This window comes from Ahaetulla prasina, chromosome 9 (assembly GCF_028640845.1).
Source record: "Ahaetulla prasina isolate Xishuangbanna chromosome 9, ASM2864084v1, whole genome shotgun sequence".
Classification (NCBI taxonomy): domain Eukaryota; kingdom Metazoa; phylum Chordata; class Lepidosauria; order Squamata; family Colubridae; genus Ahaetulla; species Ahaetulla prasina.
The window spans coordinates 2,617,704-2,636,118 of NC_080547.1; the positions used below are offsets into that span (position 1 = coordinate 2,617,704).

Sequence of the window (18,415 nt, forward strand, 5' to 3'; positions counted from 1 at the left end):
TTATTGATGATGGTATATTTATGTACACTGAGAGCGTATGCACCAAGACAAATTCCTTGTGTGTCAATCACACTTGGCCAATAAAAATTCTATTCTATTCCTGTCATTAAGTGTTGTACCTTGATGAACGTATCTTTTCTTTTATGTACACTGAGAGCGTATGCACCAAGACAAATTCCTTGTGTGTCAATCACACTTGGCCAATAAAAATTCTATTCTATTCCTGTCATTAAGTGTTGTACCTTAATGATTATTGATGGATCCAGTTTGATTTTTCACAATGGTCACATACTTTTTCATATTTTCAGCATGAAAATAGTTGATCCCCTCTTCTCTGTGGCAGCCCTTCAAATATTGACAGATTGCTATCCTGTCTCTCAATGCAACCTGTGTTCCTTTTCAGTCAGAGTAAGAAGCCTCCTACAAAGCAGAGAATCATGTAGCCACACGATGCTTTCAGATACAAATTAACAGAGTTGGAAGGGAACTTGTAGGTCATCTAGTCCAACCCCACTACAAACAGGAGACCGTACCCCATTTCTGACAGGTGGCAGTCCAGTCTCTTCTTGAAAGCTTCCAGTGATGAAGCTTCCAGGACTTCTGAAGGCAGATTCTGTTCCGTTGGTTGATTGTTTCCTGATTGCTTAGTTGTACCCTGTGATTATTGTTAAGTGTTGTACCTTGATGAACGTATCTTTTCTTTTATGTACACTGAGAGCGTATGCACCAAGACAAATTCCTTGTGTGTCAATCACACTTGGCCAATAAAAATTCTATTCTATTCTTCTTGAAAGCTTCCAGTGATGAAGCTTCCAGGACTTCTGAAGGCAACTTCTGTTCCATGGGTTGATTGTTTCCTGATTGCTTAGTTGTACCCTATGATTATTGTTAAGTGTTGTACCTTAGGATTCTTGATGAACGTGTCTTTTCTTTTATGTACACTGAGAGCCTATGCACCAAGACAAATTCCTTGTGTGTCCAAACACACTTGGCCAATAAAAATTCTATTCTATTCCTGTCATTAAGTGTTGTACCTTATGATTCTTGATGAAGGTATCTTTTCTTTTATGTACACTGAGAGCGTATGCACCAAGACAAATTCCTTGTGTGTCAATCACACTTGGCCAATAAAAATTCTATTCTATTCCTGTCATTAAGTGTTGTACCTTAATGATTATTGATGATGGTATATTTATGTACACTGAGAGCGTATGCACCAAGACAAATTCCTTGTGTGTCCAATCACACTTGGCCAATAAAAATTCTATTCTATTCTATTCTATTCTTCTTGAAAGCTTCCAGTGATGAAGCTTCCAGGACTTCTGAAGGCAACTTCTGTTCCATGGGTTGATTGCTCTCACTGTCAACTAGGTTGACATTGTGTGTGAGTCAGTTGTGTTGTGTTGTGTTGTGTGTGTGTAAAGTGTGAAAGTTGCTTTTTGGTCCCTCTTATTGTTTTTTATACTTTGTTAATTATTTTTATTATTTATTGTTATTGGCCACGCCCACCAATTAAGCCATGCCCACAGAACTGGTAGAGAAAATTTTTAGATTTCAACCCTGCATTGTTCCTTGTTTGGCCTTCGGGTGCTTTGGAAAATAGTTGATCCCCTCTTCTCTGTGGCAGCCCTTCAAATATTGACAGATTGCTATCCCCTAGTCCTTCTTTTCATTAAACTAGACATACCCAGTTCCTGCAACTGTTCTTCGTATGTTTTAGCCTCCTGTTCAGATTCCCTCTTTATATATTCAGCAGAAAGCTTAAGTAAACAAGAGAATATATTTTAAAGAGGAAAAAGGTTGACCACCAAAGTGGAAAATAAAGACGCTTCGTAAGTGTTGCTCGTTCAGCACTAGGGACTATTTGTCTTAGTTTCCAGTCTAAGGAACTGAGCATCAAATTTATTTTTCTTTTTAATGTTGCTCTATAGCGCTTTCATACTCCATTAGCATTTAGGAAGTAAGAACTTCCCATAAGATACAGTTTCATCGTGTTCCTGGACTGATGTACAAAATGTACAGTGGTATTAAATCGAAACAATAAGCTAGCCCTCGTTGAGGTGCTCTGATATTAGAAGATTTATGGGACAGAGCTGTGGAGCTTTGCAGGGAAAATGGAAGGAAGTCTATGGTATAACTGCAGGGCGTTTGATTTTTTCACAATGGTCACATACTTTTTTCATATTTTCAGCATGAAAATAGTTCTTTGGTTGGACATTTAATATTGTTCTGACGCTTCTCAGGAATGAGTATTTCTATCACTCATTCTGTCAAACTATTTACTAAATCTCCACTACTATTAATCTTCTCATTGTTCCCATCACCCATCTCCTCCCACTTATGACTGTATGACTGTAACTTTGTTGCTTGTATCCTTTCGATTTATATTGATATTGATTGTTTCCTGATTGCTTAGTTGTACCCTGTGATTATTGTTAAGTGTTGTACCTTATGATTCTTGATGAAGGTATCTTTTCTTTTATGTACACTGAGAGCGTATGCACCAAGACAAATTCCTTGTGTGTCAATCACACTTGGCCAATAAAAATTCTATTCTATTCTATTCTATTCTATTCTATTCTATTCTATTCCTGTCATTAAGTGTTGTACCTTAATGATTATTGATGATGGTATATTTTATGTACACTGAGAGCGTATGCACCAAGACAAATTCCTTGTGTGTCCAATCACACTTGGCCAATAAAAATTCTATTCTATTCTATTCTATTCTATTCTATTCTATTCTATTCAGTGTTGTACCTTATGATTCTTGATGAAGGTATCTTTTCTTTTATGTACACTGAGAGCATATGCACCAAGACAAATTCCTTGTGTATCCAATCACACTTGGCCAATAAAGAATTCTATTCTATTCTTCTTGAAAGCCTCCACAACTTCTGAAGGCAGATTCTGTTCCGTTGGTTGATTGTTCTCACTGTCAGAAAATTTCTCCTTATTTCCAGATTGAATCTCTGTCCTTTCAGTACCTTTCCCCCCCAAGGATAGCTCCTATGGATGCCTATATTGTCTAGAACAGGAGTCTCCAAACTTGGCAACTTTAAGCCTGGAGGACTTCAACTCCCAGAATTCCCCAGGCTAGCTGTCTGGGGAATTCTGGGAGTTGTAGTCCTCCAGGCTTAAAGTTGCCAAGGTTGGAGATCCCTGATCTAGATTCTAGAACATAGAATAATAGGGTTGGAAGGGAACTTGTAGGTCATCTAGTCCAACCCCACTACAAACAGGAGACCGTACCCCATTTCTGACAGGTGGCAGTCCAGTCTCTTCTTGAAAGCTTCCAGTGATGAAGCTTCCAGGACTTCTGAAGGCAGATTCTGTTCCGTTGGTTGATTGTTCTCACTGTCAGAAAATTTCTCCTTATTTCCAGATTGAATCTCTGTCCTTTCAGTACCTTTCCCCCCCAAGGATAGCTCCTATGGATGCCTATATTGTCTAGAACAGGAGTCTCCAAACTTGGCAACTTTAAGCCTGCCAAGTGAGGTCCTTCAGTGTTCTTCCAGGAAGGAGGAGGCAAATAATGAAGGAAGGAAGGAAGGAAGGAAGGAAGGAAGGAAGGAAGGAAGGAAGGAAGGAAGGAAGGAAGAAAGAAAGAAAGAAAGAAAGAAAGAAAGAAAGAAAGAAAGAAAGAAAGAAAGAAAGAAGTGGCTATAATATGTGGTTACTTTTTAGGAAGATTAGGATTTTTTTGTCTTTCAAGAATATGGAATTGTTTTTACATTTTTAAATATTTTTATTGTACAACAGAATATAAAATACAAAAATAACACTTTAAGATCTAATATTAGGATCAAATCAGGAATTAACAAAACAACCAGACAACACAATAGGATTATCAATTCAATTCATAAGAATATAATAACAATGAACAAGAATGTTTAACTAATCTAAATAAGTATATTTATGGTAAAACAGAATCTTCTATTGGTAAACATTGTGTTAAAAGGAATTTCAGATATCTGATATATTAAACTATAATCTATCAAGAAAAAAATCCAAATAAATACATGTCCTTCTAAAATTCCTCAGCAGCAACCAGTGGCCGTATGTGTGAAGCCCACTTGAAGCCTGTTTATTAAAACCAGGGACATTCCGGGTGGGAGGGTGGGCTGGGGGTGCTCAAAAATTCAAGAGAATGGCCGTGGCCAAATGAACAAGGACCCTCAGTTTTAAGGGGGTTGTGCTTCCTGGGCTTTGGCCAATAGGGTGCAGGGCAGCCGTAGGGCAGATTGGGGGCAGATTGGCAGGTGGGGGGAGTTGAGCCTTTTGAGGGTCGGGGCTGGGGGGACCAAGCCCAGAATGCTTGTATTGGGGTGGGTACTTCCTTAACAACCCTTTATTCTCAGTGAAAGACTACAGCCATGATTGCTGGGATCATGATTGCTAATTGATATGGTCATGTGACATGTTGTACAACCGTATCAGTCTCTTGATGACCGAAACTCCGACCCCAAATGAGGTCGTACGTCCCCAGCCTGCAACCTTCCAGATGGACAAGCCCAAGTGGACGTTCTCCAAGGACAGCCAAAGCTGGGATAACCATAACAGAGGGAGATGTCCATTTCTTTCTCCCGCTCCTCAAAGGCCTTGATCCTCCCCAGCAAAGTCCAGCAGGCTGCCTCCTCCCTCTCCTTCTGGGCTATAATATGTGGTTACTTTTTAGGAAGATTAGGGTTTTTTCTCTGTCAAGAATATGGAACTGTTTTTACATTTTTAAATATTTTTATTGTACAACAGAATATAAAATACAAAAATAACACTTTAAGATCTAATATTACAATCAAATCCAGAAATAACAAAACAACCAGTCAAAATAATAGGATTATTAATTGAATTCATAAGACTATAACAACAATGAACAAGAACGTTTAACTAATCTAAGGCATTTATGGTAAAACAGAATCTTCTATTTGTAAACATTGTGTTAAAAGGAATTTCAGATATCTGATATATTAAACTATAATCTATCAAGAAAAAAATCCAAATAAATACATTTCCTTCTAAAATTCCTCAGCAGCAACCAGTGGCCGTATGTGTGAAGCCCACTTGAAGCCTGTTTATTAAAACCAGGGACATCCCGGGTGGGAGGGTGGGCTGGGGGTGCTCAAAAATTCAAGAGAATGGCCGTGGCCAAATGAACAAGGACCCTCAGTTTTAAGGGGGTTGTGCTTCCTGGGCTTTGGCCAATAGGGTGCAGGGCAGCCGTAGGGCAGATTGGGGGCAGATTGGCAGGTGGGGGGAGTTGAGCCTTTTGAGGGTCGGGGCTGGGGGGACCAAGTCCAGAATGCTTGTATTGGGGTGGGTACTTCCTTAACAACCCATTATTCTCAGTGAAAGACTACAGCCATGATTGCTGGGATCGTGATTGCTAATTGATACGGTCATGTGACATGTTGTACAACCGTATCAGTCTCTTGATGACCGAAACTCCGACCCCAAATGAGGTCGTACGTCCCCAGCCTGCAACCTTCCAGATGGACAAGCCCAAGTGGACGTTCTCCAAGGACAGCCAAAGCTGGGATAACCATAACAGAGGGAGATGTCCATTTCTTTCTCCCGCTCCTCAAAGGCCTTGATCCTCCCCAGCGAAGTCCAGCAGGCTGCCTCCTCCCTCTTTTTCTGGGCTTCTCGCTTCATCTGCTCCCGAATGGGCCGTTGCTCGTTCGTGATGGGTTGCGAGACCTCCAGGTCGGGGGGCGGCATTCTCCAGGGCCTGAACGTATCCCCTTTATATTGTCGTGTCCCACTCCTCCGCTGATGGCCGGGTCAGGGAAATCCGAATCAGGCTTGCCTCTGCAGCTCTGCCCAAAGTCCTAGCAAAGAGCAGGCAGGAGACCAGTAAGTGACTTCAGCAAGATAAGTTCGACTTTTGCCTGACTCAGAGACTGCCAGAAAGCAGATCCTTTTTTTTTTTTAATTGAAAGAGTTTTAAAAAACAAAAACATTTTCCCCCTTTTCCCCCCCTCCCTCCCAAAAAAACCCCCTCCCCCCCCCGGCTTCCCGGGTCAATCACAAGGTATTGTTATACATAAACCAAACATAGAATAAAATTTTCCCTTCCAATCCAAATAACCACATCCAAAGCTTTTCATCTCCCAACCCCCTCCCCATTACGGTCTGATAATTTTATGTGTCTCTTGCAAACAAATCACATCATTTTTAAATTGTTTCAAGTAGTGAAATATTTTCCTTCTTTTCTGAGCTGAATTCAAGCCATTAACATTCCATGACAAGATTCTATTTGCCATTACTGGCCTCCTGAAGCTTTGAAGCAGACAACGGAAGCTCCTCCTCCGGTCTGCAGCCTCCTGGGAGCAAAAACGGTCCACTGGGAGGGGCACCACATCCCGTGCCCCGTTTTGGGCCTATTAGGCTTCCCTGCATTACCTGTGAGCCAAAATGGGGCACAGGGGGACTCCTGGAAGGGACGGGGAGGTTTGAGGCCAGCCACCAATTTAACTACCGGTTTGCATGAACCAGCCCAAACCCCACCACTGTCTAGATCAGTGGTAGTCAACCTGGTCCCTACCGCCCACTAGTGGGCATTCCAGCTTTCATGGTGGGCGGTAGGGGTTTTGTCCGATACTGAAGCACTTTCCTTTTTTTAAATTTAATTGACTTTTTTAAAAATTTTCATAGCATTATTTAAAAACATTTTCATTAAGTTTTCATAAAATTCCCCGTGACAATTTAAATTTCTGAAAATATACTATTTGTATCGCCCGCACATAAGTTTAGTTCACGTTACCCAAGTGAAACTAAATGGCGCTATAGTGCGACCGCAAACAAAAGAGCCTTGTCCCAGAATAGCTTGCGCATCTCCCCCCAACACCACCCGGCTGTAACAGACAAGCAGAGCTGGTAGCGGCGCCCCCCATCCCCAAACCCAATCCATGATGTACGAGAGGCATGCACAGATGACGATACATGGCACATTACTGTTGTGGCTCCAGCCCCCGAACCTGACCCCATGCCTGAAAGTGACTCCAAGAGTGAAGGGGAAGGGCCAATAAGGGTTACCTCAGAAGCACCGACTCCTTTGGCCCGGCTCCAGGAGCCAGAACCAGGCCAGTCGGAGGATGTAATGAGGCTGACAATCCCCGATTCCTCCCTTCCTCAGGCTACACCTTCAGACGCAGCTGATAATCATACTAATCAAGCCTGGATTGACCCGCGCTTCAGAAGATTAGAGAGGCGTCGTCATCAAAGGGAAGGGTGGGGCTCCACAGGATATATAAGGAGCTTTGGGACTGCTCTCAGTTCCATGGGAAGCAAATTAGCTGAACTGTGTCGAAGTGAGCTGAAGTCTTAATCTGTTTGAACTTTTTGGCAGGCAGCTGCGTTTTCTCGGCCAGGACTGATAGGAGCTGTGAACCCACTGGCTGTAGGCCAGCTCATTACTCCAAAGTGAAGACAGAGATAGAACAATTACTGTGGAACCGGTGGGTGGTTAGAAAATTTTACTACATAGAGAGATACAAAAGTGAGCAATAGGTATAAAAAGGTTGACTACACCTAGTCTAGATGATGCTACCTAGTTTGGGTAATGAAGCATCTGCAAGGAAACAAGCAAGCTCAGAAAGCAGCAAGGACCCAACTCATGTCAACCTCAGCAACAAATATTTTCCCTTACTACCTGTAGTATGTTCAGCCATCCTCAAGAGTTCTTTCTGGTTCTGTAAATTAAATGGGGAAACATGCAAACACCATCAGCCACTGTTCAGTGGAGAAAGGAAAAGCCAGACCCACCACAATAATGGCCCCAAGAAATATTTTTAGTCGATGAGCATTTTTAACAGCCACTTTTTTGGGGAAAGAAAAAAAAAACAATCTTGATCTAATAAATCAAACACATTTTTTTTTATTACTTGAGCCCCAGTGTTTTAACTGTAGCAGCATTTCAAAACATATTTTCTTCTGCTGGGTATAAGTGTGTGTTTGTGTGTGCACGCGCACAAGCATGATTGTATATATACACGTACAAACATTCCTGGTAAAAAGTCTACATTGCTAAATGTATAAGAAGGCAATTTTCAAACGGCAAATGTCAGCTTTCCAATAAACAAAAAAAATCACTTTAAAAATGTGCGTCTGTAGCATACAAAGCAGCGGAATCCGTACTTCGACATTTGCAGAATCTCTTCACTTTTTAAAGGGCCTTTGGCGGGAGCTGCTATTGGATGTCGTATCTTAGTAGAGCAGGGATGTCAAACTCGATTTGGGCCGCATCAAGGCTGTGTTTCACCTTGGGGGGCCATGGTGGGCGTGGCCATGGTAGGCGTGGCCAGCTCGATGTCACTCGTGTGTCGGGGGCACCTGTGGTGGCCCAACTGCTCTGTCAACAAAAATGAGCTCCCGAGCTCCGTTTCGGCTGCGACAGCCTCCTGTCGTCAGAGAAAAGGGAGCACAGGAGGTCCACACAGTGCCGTTCGAAGCTCCGTGTAAGGCCTGGAAGCCATCTTTTATGTTACTTGGAACCCGGACATTCCATTTTTGCTGGCAGAGGCACTGCAGACCGCTCCTTCACTGTTTCCAGGGTAGCCCCGTGGGCCGAATCTGGTCCCAGGACGTAGAGTTTGACACCCCTCTAGTAGAGACTTCTAGCCCAGCACACAGAGGGGCTCAATGCAGCAGAAAAGGACGATTCAGACCGCAGGCGTTTTAGGTACTACAGATAGTCCTCGACTTACTACCACAATTGAGCCCAAAGTGCCCCACGTTTTACAACCTTTCTTGCCACAGCTGTTAAGTGAATCACTGCAGCTGATCAGCTAGTAAAAACGGTTGTTTAGCGAATCTGGATTCCCCGTTGACATTGCATGTCAGAAGGTCGCAAAAGGGGGATCGCATGACCCCCCCCCCAGGACAAAGCAACCGTCATAAATATGAACCAGTTGCCAAGCGTCTGAATTTTGATCAAGTGACCAGGGGAATGCGGCAAAGGTCATAATAGTGAAAAACGGCGGTAAGCCGCCGTCACTTTGAACGGTCCCTAAACAAACTATTGTAAATCGAGGACTACCTGCATTGTGTATTCAGTTACGCATTTTTTTGCGGTTGTTGTTGTTGTTAGGAAAAAAAAAAATAACCAACCCACTCAGAATTCAGACAGGCCTTGCTGTCGCCCGCTGTGAATTTTCCCTGCAAATACTTCAAGTCCAACATACTTCCAGGGTAAAACTTACACATTCGGATTTAGCTTATAAGCACATATTTTTTAAAAAAAATAATAATCAGGGAACTCATTCAAGACATTGATTCGTAATCAGTTCCTCCTTATTAAGGAAAAAGGTTAATAGGTTGCATTCTGAGCAGGCTAGACGGTGCTAAATCTGAGGCTGTCCCCATAAAGATAGGCAACGATGAGAAAGGTTTAGAACAGGAGTCTCCAACCTTGGCAACTTTAAGACTTGTGGACTGCAACTCCCAGAGTTCCTCAGCCAGCTTCGCTGCCTGAGGAACACTGGGACTTGTAGTCCACAAGTCTTATAAAGTTGCCAAGGTTACAGACCCCTGGTTTAGAAAACAAAAATGGCTCACCCAGATGGAGAGCAACTGAACTATCTGCTGTTCCTTCCACCCCTAACTCATATTCACCCTCCTACATATCGCCATCTATGTTCAATCCAGTCCACTTTTAGGAAGAGAACTCTATGGAAGAATCTTGGTGGGTACATTATTTGGGGACTATTTCTAAGGCCAAAAAGCAGCAGGCAGGGGAAGTTATTCGTTTTGTGTTTTAAAGTTAGGCTTTTCAATCTGACACTCGTCAAAGAACAGTTCTATTTAACAAGCTGGAAGTCAGTCCTTAAGTACAATGAACTTTTAAAAGCAGCGCTTCTTCAAACTTAGCAATTTCAAGGTGAGTGGATGTCTGGAAGTTGAAACCCCCTCATTTTACAATTGCCAAGTTTGAAAAACCCCGATTTAAACCTGGTTCTGCTTTTTATTTTTTTTTAACCTTTTTCAAAGCCTGCAAATATAATGTAATGACTTAAAATCTACTGGCGTTGTAAACTCTGTATTTGGAATAGAACATAGTTGGTTATGAAGACGTTTTTTCTCTCAAGCCCGGTTGGGAATTCTCCACTGCAATCTAGGCCCAGTTGGCGGGGAAAAAGCCCAGTTGGAAAATATTGATGTCAATCTTTACAATATTTACTGCAAGCAGTAGTATTTCCTGAAGTCACCAAGGAAATATTTCTTGAGTTATTGTTTTGTTTCATTTCCATCAGGGCTGGGAAACTACATTTTCTGAAAGCATCCTGATTAAGTAGTCAACATTTGCAATTCGAGCTTTTAAGATTAAGTTTCTGCCCTTATACACAAAAGGAGATCACAGATAATCACAGATAACCCTGGACACCGGTGAAATCCTCCAGATCTGCTATTAGTTTGCTGTGCACACACAGCACCGAAAAAGGAGACTTAAGAAGGTAAGTAGAACAGTAAGGTGAGCAGAACAGCTGCGCCGCATGATTTAGATTCGCTAGAAAGCAGGATTTCCTGCTTTCTAGCGAATATAAATCGCGCGGCACAGCTGATCATTGGAAACACCAGTTTGGGTGAACTGGTAGCATTTTTTTACTACCGTTTCACTTGAACTGGTAGCTTTTATTACTGCCATTTCGCCCGAACCGGTCCAAACTGGTAGCATTTCACCCCGGCACCATTCCCATTAAATGCATGGTGTGTGCAAGGACAGGTTATTTTTAAAAACCTTTGCCTCCGAACAGGGGTCTGGTACTGGGGCCCTGCCAGAAACAGGGCCATGTAAACAAGCCCCATCCATGGGATGCAGGCAGCACACAAAACCACGTCCCCTCCAGCCCACGGAAAAATCTCTCTCCACAGAACCTGTCCCTGGTGCCCAAAGTTTGGGGGCCACTGTCTTAGATTATTAGTTAGCATAGTTAGTTTTCATAGTGGCACACCCAATTTGTTCCAAGCGCTAAAATTACTCTGTTCACCTTCATTTTAAGTACCTGAAAAGGGATGCTCATAGATGCAACATTTCAGCCTCATTTCTCTTTTTTCTTAACTTTGGAGGCAAGCTGGACTCGAAACCCTTCCTTCACTAAGGGTTTTCAATGCCAAAATGGAACTCCCGTGAATGGCTGTCAGTATTTTTTGGGAGAAGCAATTTGAGGCGAGCTTTATTGCAGAAATGTAAACCTGATGCCCCCATTCCTGAGCACGCTTCTTGAGTGTTCCTTTACATACGAGTGCAATATACTTGTGTATCGTAGTATGTCTGGCTTAGGGGGGGCTAGAGAGAAGGGAGGTGAGAAGCGGAAATAAATTAAAGACCACAATGACAATCCAAAAACGAGATGCAATTCATTGGAGTACCTTCAGAGGTTTAACACCTGCTAAAGCGTGACCAAAAAAAAGGGGTTTTGAGTGGTTATTATCAGAAGCAGCCCAGTTCAGACATGCTTAAGGAGGGGAAAATATAACATAAAACCTTGGGATTTCCAGAGTCTGAAACAAAAGCATCTGGAGTGTGTTTGTGTGCGTGTGTGTGTAACAGTGACAAAAGTCAAGGTGACATCCATAGCTGTTGCCACACAAACAAAACCAAGCTCCTTTTTGGTGTGTATTTCAGCACAGCATCCCATCTACACAAAAAGACTGTTCATTGATCATAAGAGCCATAATCTGAATTTTTCTGATCCCTCCCCATCCCACCCTCCGCCCCACACAGACATCCCCCCCATCTGAAAACCTTTCAAGTATATTGGAAGGAAAAGGGAAAAAAATTTAACAGCCAGTATAATATCAGACCAGATGTGCTTGGCGCTATTCTAGTTTAGGAGAAAAATACTCTTCTCTACCAATGGAACAACAAAAACAGTAAAGCCCTTTTAAAATTCACAAAGCAGTCACCCTGGCACGATTTTTCTTTTCTCTCTTTAAAAAAATAATAGAAAAATAAAGGATAAACATTATCCATCTATTTTATCCATCGCATCATTGTCTCTGTTAGGTTTAAAGGCATCGTCAACCTTTTGGGAAAAGCTGCCCAAAGCAAAAAGCATTTGTCTTCCCCCAATACGCGACCCTCCCCAGGTGAGCCCCCCCCACACACCCTTGCCCCAAGCATTCCAGTGAAAAAATAAGTACAAACTTGTACAAATCTCATCACACTTATCAACACCCTAGAAAACTATAAATACAGGTCTAAAAGAGTAAACATTTTGATTTAGCAAAAGCAGGAGAAGGATGAGGGAAAACGAGCCACCTCCTCTCCAAAGCACACCCTTTGGGCCACGCACACACAAACACACACGGGTAATCCAGTCAGGGATCCACCAGCTATCTTTACAAATGGCTATAAAGAACCTGGTTTACACACGGAGAGAAAGAGAGAGAGAGAGAGAGAGAGAGAGGCCAACAGCTTTCTCTAGAGATCTTGTCTGCAGTTGCTACGGGCAATCCATCAGCAAGGCGCGCCTTTCTTCAACTGGCGTTTGGTAAGGGCATACTTGAAAAATTCGTAGACAGACCAGGCGATGGCCGTCGAAGGCATCTGGTAGATCACACGAGCTTGGACTCCTTTAAAATACCCGGTGACTCCTCCCAGCTGATAGACTGTTCGGAAGGCGTTGGCCATGCCAGAGAGGTGCCCGCTAATGTTGACGGAACTCAACACCAGGTTCTCCTGGGTATTGAGCAAAGTCTTGCAAACGTCTAAGGGGGTGGTCGCAGCCGCCGCCACGGCTCCCGCCAAGGCCCCCGAGACGATGTGCGAGCGAGGGTTGTATTGCCGCTGGGGATTGATCTGCTCCTGCATGAACTCGTAGGTGATGAAATGAATGGCTTGGAAAGGAATGTTCATGGTGAGCTGGGTGGTGTAGCTGCGGTAAAAGGCCCCCAAGCCTTCAGTCCGATGCACCGTCCGGATGCACTCCGTGACTGTCTTGTGCGGAGAATTGTACATCTGCATGCGCTGCTTCACGACTGGCGTCAGGAGATCAGGCGTTGGCACGCGTCCCCGGGTGGAAAAGGAAAGTGGAGCAAAGGGACAACGGAGACAACAAACAACAACAAAAAAGAGAAATCCAAGTTAGATCAAGGTCACGCACTTGAGTGGAAGAGACCCATTCATGAAGGGCCACCCTGGATAAGGGCAGGAAAGTCACAATGTGATTTATTGCTTGTTTAATCACGCTGCACCAACTTAAGTCATTTCCAACCAAAGGATAGAGGATACTACCTTTTTTTAAGGCTGCATGCTGACTGGTGGGGTGGCTTTTCCCCACTGCCGTATTGCAAGCACATTAGGTAAAGGTTCCCCTCACGCATATGTACTAATCGTTCCTGACTCTAGCGGGTGGTGTTCATCTCCGTTTCAAAGCTGAAGAGCCAGCGCTGTCCGAAGACGTCTCCGTGGTCATGTGGCCGGCATGACTCAACACCAAAGGCGCATAGAATGCTGTTCCCTTCCCACCAAAGGTGGTCCCTATTGTTTTACTTGCATTTTTTACGTGCTTTCGAACTGCTAGGTTGGCAGAAGCTGGGACAAGTCACGGGAGCTCAACCCATGATGCAGCACTAGGGATTCGAACCGCTGAACTGCCGACCTTTCGATTGACAAGCTCAGCATCTTAACTACTGAGCCACTGCATCCCCTAGGCAAGCACATTACCGGCCTCCTTTCATGGAGTGAACAGTTGTTTTTGGATATGAGGAGAAAAGTTTGGCTAAAATGTTCTCATCATAATTATATCAGAGATATCACTAGAACAGGGGTCTCTAACCTTAGTAACTTTAAGACTTGTGGACTTCAACTCCCAGAGTTCCTCAGCCAGCTTTGCTGGCTGAGGAACTTTGGGAGTTGAAGTCCACAAGTCTTAAAGTTGCCAAGGTTGGAGACCCCTGCACTAGAAGATAATATTTGTAGTGCAGGGTTGAACTGTGGGGTCTTGGTGCTCTCTGAGCTTGGTTCTTTGCTTGCGGATGTTTCATTACCCAGCTAGATAACCCCGTCAACACATCTGCTGGATCTTACCTAGTTGAGTAAGGAATTGTGTGCGAGAAAACAACCGATCTCAGAGATGACCAAGGACCCCCACATTATCTTTCTGATCATCTCTAGGAATTTCTTTTGCTATACAGGTAGTCCTCAACTTACAACAGACCGATCAAAGTTACAACAGCATTGAAAAAAAGTGACGTATGACCATTTTTCACACTTATGCCCGTTGCAGCATTCCCCATGGTCATGTGACTTACATTGGGAAGCTCGACAACTCACATTTGTGATGGTTTTAGTAGTGTCCCAGAGTCACGCAGAGTTCCCCTTTGCCGCCTTCTGACGAGCAAAGTTAATGGGGAAGCCAGCTTGACTTAACAGCCGTGTTACCAATTTAAGAACTTCAGTGAGTTATTTAACAAAGGTGGCGAGAAGTCATAAAATGAGCCAAAACGAAGTTCTCACTTAAACAACATCAATGTTGGGCTCAGTAAAATATTTTGTATTAGATATATTTCTGAAGGAGAGCGGAATTGAGAGTGTGATTAAGTGAGGAGTGACTAGAGATTATAATTTAGGAATTATTTTAGATTATGATTGTTAGTTTTGATACCCTGCATTTTGTTCTGGGAAGTCGGGGTGGGGGGTGGGGGGTAAGGGGGAGGGGAATTGGGGGGTTGAGGCTAGAGATGGAGTGATGGTTAATGTACAGGGATTATTGAAGATGTATAAATATAATTAATGTAGGGTCGGGTCTGCCCAGTTACCATTTTAGACCGGTGGGGAGGGAGAAAAGAGAGAGTAGGAGGTAGGAAAGAGGAGAAGAGGAAGGAAGAGGGGAAGAAGAGGGAGAAGGAAGGTGTAGGGTGGAGAGGATGTAGGTAAGAGAAGGAGAGGAAGGTTAGGAAAGTAAAAGAAGGTAGAAGAGGGAAGAGTGTTAAAAAGGGGGGTGGTGACTGGGCAAGCCAGACTAATTGTATATAACTGTACATTGGATGAGTTGTTTGACATGATTGTAAAAATAAAACTTTTTTATGAAAAAAAAAATGTTGGGCTCAGTTGTGGTCGTACATTGAGGACTACCTGTACACTTCTTATAACCCTATGACAGTAATGGCTAACCTTTTTCTGGACCGAGTGCCCAAAGCAGGCCCCCCGCACTCCCCCCGCCTCCCACACACACGCGACCCGAAGACCATCTGGCTGGTGGGATGCACGCACGAATGAGTGGCTGAGCTGAACTGGAGGGACGGCTCGCATGCCCACAAGAGAAAGTGCTGCGTGCCACCACTGGTACCCCTGCCATTGGTTCGCCATCACGGCCCGATGACGTTAAAATACATTCCGTATATCTTTCTTAGAAACTAAAAAGTATTGGATCAGTGGTAGTCAACCTGGTCCCTACCGCCCAGTAGCGGGCGTTCCAGCTTTCATGGTGGACAGTAGGGGTTTTGTCAAATTGTCAAATTATAAATTTTATGAAGTAAAGTTACTTCCCTACTTTATAAATCACCATTACTGTGGAACCGGTGGGCGGTTAGAAAATTTTACTACTAACAGAGATACAAAAGTGGGCAGTACATATAAAAAGGTTGACTACCCCTGTATTGGATGAAGGTACATAGTTGGATACAGAAAGTAACAGGCTTCAAGATAGAATATACATCCAAATTTTTCTTCTTCTAGGAATAATGATGTGGAAATATGAAAATATGCAGTCTGTTATTAATAGCAGCTGCTTGCAATTACTGCAGATTCAAGTCCCACCAGGCCCAAGGTTGATTCAGTCTTCCATCCTTTATAAGGTAGGTAAAATGAGGACCCAGATTGTTGGGGGCAATAAAAAGTTGACTTTGTATATAATATACAAATGGATGAAGACTATTGCTTGACATAGTGTAAGCCGCCCTGAGTCTTCGGAGAAGGGCGGGATATAAATGCAAATAAAAAAAAACAACCAACATATATTCTTCTGCACATGATAACTGTGGCAAGATTGGCTTTCGCACGATGTTGGAGAATTCAAAACATACCCCCTGAAGATTTAATAATTAAAGAAGTTTTGGACTGCACCGAAATGGACAGATGACTCTTGAATTGAAAGGATTGACGGATTCGGATTTTTACGTAATATGGGAGAAGTGGTACAATTGGATCGAAACTAGAAGAAAAAAAGGGGATAGAACTCTAAATAGAATGTAAAATTAGTATAAATGTATAGAACCATGATGGCGAAACTATGGCATGCAGAGCCCTTTCTGCGGGCACGCCAGCCGTCGCTTCAGCCCAGCTTCACCACACATACATGCGCGCCTCCCGCTGGCCTTCAGGTCTCTCCGCCCATGCACGAAGGGCGTGCATGCACAGGAGTGGGGCACATGCGCTGGGGCGCTCCCACTGCATGTCCGCCCCCCCACGCCCCGTTTTGGGCCCGGAAAGCCTCCTGCACCAACCTGGAAACCAAAACGGGGCATGAGGTGATGCACAGGGGTGCACTCGCATTGCATTTTGGGGTTGGGCACATGTCCACCCCGTTCCTAAGAGGTCTGTAAGGGGCGTGCATAAGAGCACCAACGTGCCTACCGTTCCTGTCCTAATGTTCCCTTTGATTGTATCCAATTTCATATAGTTATTACATACTTACGATTATATTTATGCTTATATATCGTATAGTTATTTCATGCTTATGCTTATGTATACTGTTGTGACAAATAAATAAATAAATAAAAATAAATAAATAAATAAAAAGTACATGCATTTGCGTGTACATGTGCTCTTTGTGCACTCGGCACCAAAAAGGTTAACCATCACTGGTACAGAACATAGGTGAATACTAATAGGAGGATATAAAAACTGTTAGTCATGTGTAAGCGGTGAATAAGAATTGTTTACCTGTAAAAACTTAACAAATAATAATAATAATAAAAGAAACTTCTGATATCTGATACGGAACCCTGATGTGCAATATAATGCATATCTCAGGTATCTTTTTTTAAATTATCCTTCCCTTCTCTCAGTTTCACTGGGCCAATTGCCCCCAAAAAACCATTACCTTCTGCTGGATTCATGACACCATCATGAAGAAGGGTAGCCATACTTCCAGCCATGCCTGCAAAAAAGAAATGAAGACAGACGCCTTTCACAAAGCAAGTTTTGACAAGCCATCCTTGGTTCTGAGCACAAAACCGCATACTCTTAATGATTAGCACTCAACACATCATCCTGCAGGCTCATTACGCATCTTGGAAACCAACCTAATATATTGCAGATTATTTGAAAAAGAACATACAGTATCACAGAAGTACACACATTTATATATATATATATATATATGTACTAAGAGTCACATACAAAAGGAATATAAACAATTGCATTTAACAGCTGTGAAACAATTTCTATAAAAAAAAATCTGAAGGTACCAAATGAAAACCTCCACAATAACAAATTTTAAAAATATCTAGAATTTCCATGAACTTACCAACGGCACGGTTGGGAAGAATAAAAGGTTTTCTTTCTCATTTTTTTTAAAAAAAAGAATATGTTGCTTAGATTTACAGAGGCCAGAAATATACAACCTGGAGCTATGTTATTGCTGGCAGCCAATCAGAACTCCTTCAAAAATTGCCATTAAATTAGATCTTTCAGTGCGATAGAGAATAATGTTTGCTGGCATTATTTTTTCCCTAACCTCACCACCTCTGGCAGCCTTTCAGCAAGTTACTCAAAGGGCACAAGTTAAGAAAAACTTTGCCATATATATATATGTGTGTGTGTGTGTGTGTGTGTGTGTGTGTGTTTTCTGAGGTTTTCACAGGTGTTTGTATGTAGGTCTTTGGTTTTTCGGGTTTTCTCCTGTGTAAAATTGGAAGTGTCTTGGTGACGTTTCGACAAAGTCTCATTCGTCATCTTCAGGCTGGTGTTTACTGCTTCGTGCTTCTAGGAGCAATGTGTGATCGCAGCTGTTTCTTCCTTTTAACTGCTAGTTAAAAGGAAGAAACAGCTAGCAGTTAAAAGGAAGAAACAGCTGCAATCACACATTGCTCCTAGAAGCACGAAGCAGTAAACACCAGCCTGAAGATGACGAATGAGACTTCGTCGAAATGTAGCCAAGACACTTCCAATTTTATACGGAGAAAACCGAACAACCAAAGACCTACATACACACACACACACACACAAACACACACACACACACACACACACACACACACACATATATATGTATGTAGGTCTTTGGTTATTCGGGTTTTCTCCCGCGTAAAATTGGAAGTGTCTTGGCGACGTTTCGACGAAGTTTCATTCGTCATCTTCAGGCTTCAGCAATTGCTCCCAGAAGCACGAAGCTGAAGCCTGAAGATGACGAATGAGACTTCATCGAAATGTCGCCAAGACACTTCCAATTTTATGAGAAAACTCAAATAA

At 42.9% G+C, this 18,415-nt stretch overlaps 1 protein-coding gene across 4 annotated transcripts in view; it reads right to left on the reverse strand.

Moving 5' to 3' along the window:
* Positions 1-7,847: 7,847 nt before the first annotated feature.
* SLC25A37 (solute carrier family 25 member 37) overlaps positions 7,848-18,415 on the reverse strand; it is a 60,487-nt gene continuing 49,919 nt past the window's right edge. For all 4 annotated transcript variants that reach the window (XM_058194353.1, XM_058194354.1, XM_058194356.1 and 1 more), the window contains 2 exons: positions 17,046-17,102; positions 7,848-12,978 (listed from right to left, as the gene is read on the reverse strand). In XM_058194353.1, the coding sequence (XP_058050336.1) occupies positions 12,458-12,978; positions 17,046-17,102 (578 nt within the window). In that variant the 3' untranslated portion in view covers positions 7,848-12,457. The remainder of the gene's footprint in view (positions 12,979-17,045; positions 17,103-18,415) is intronic.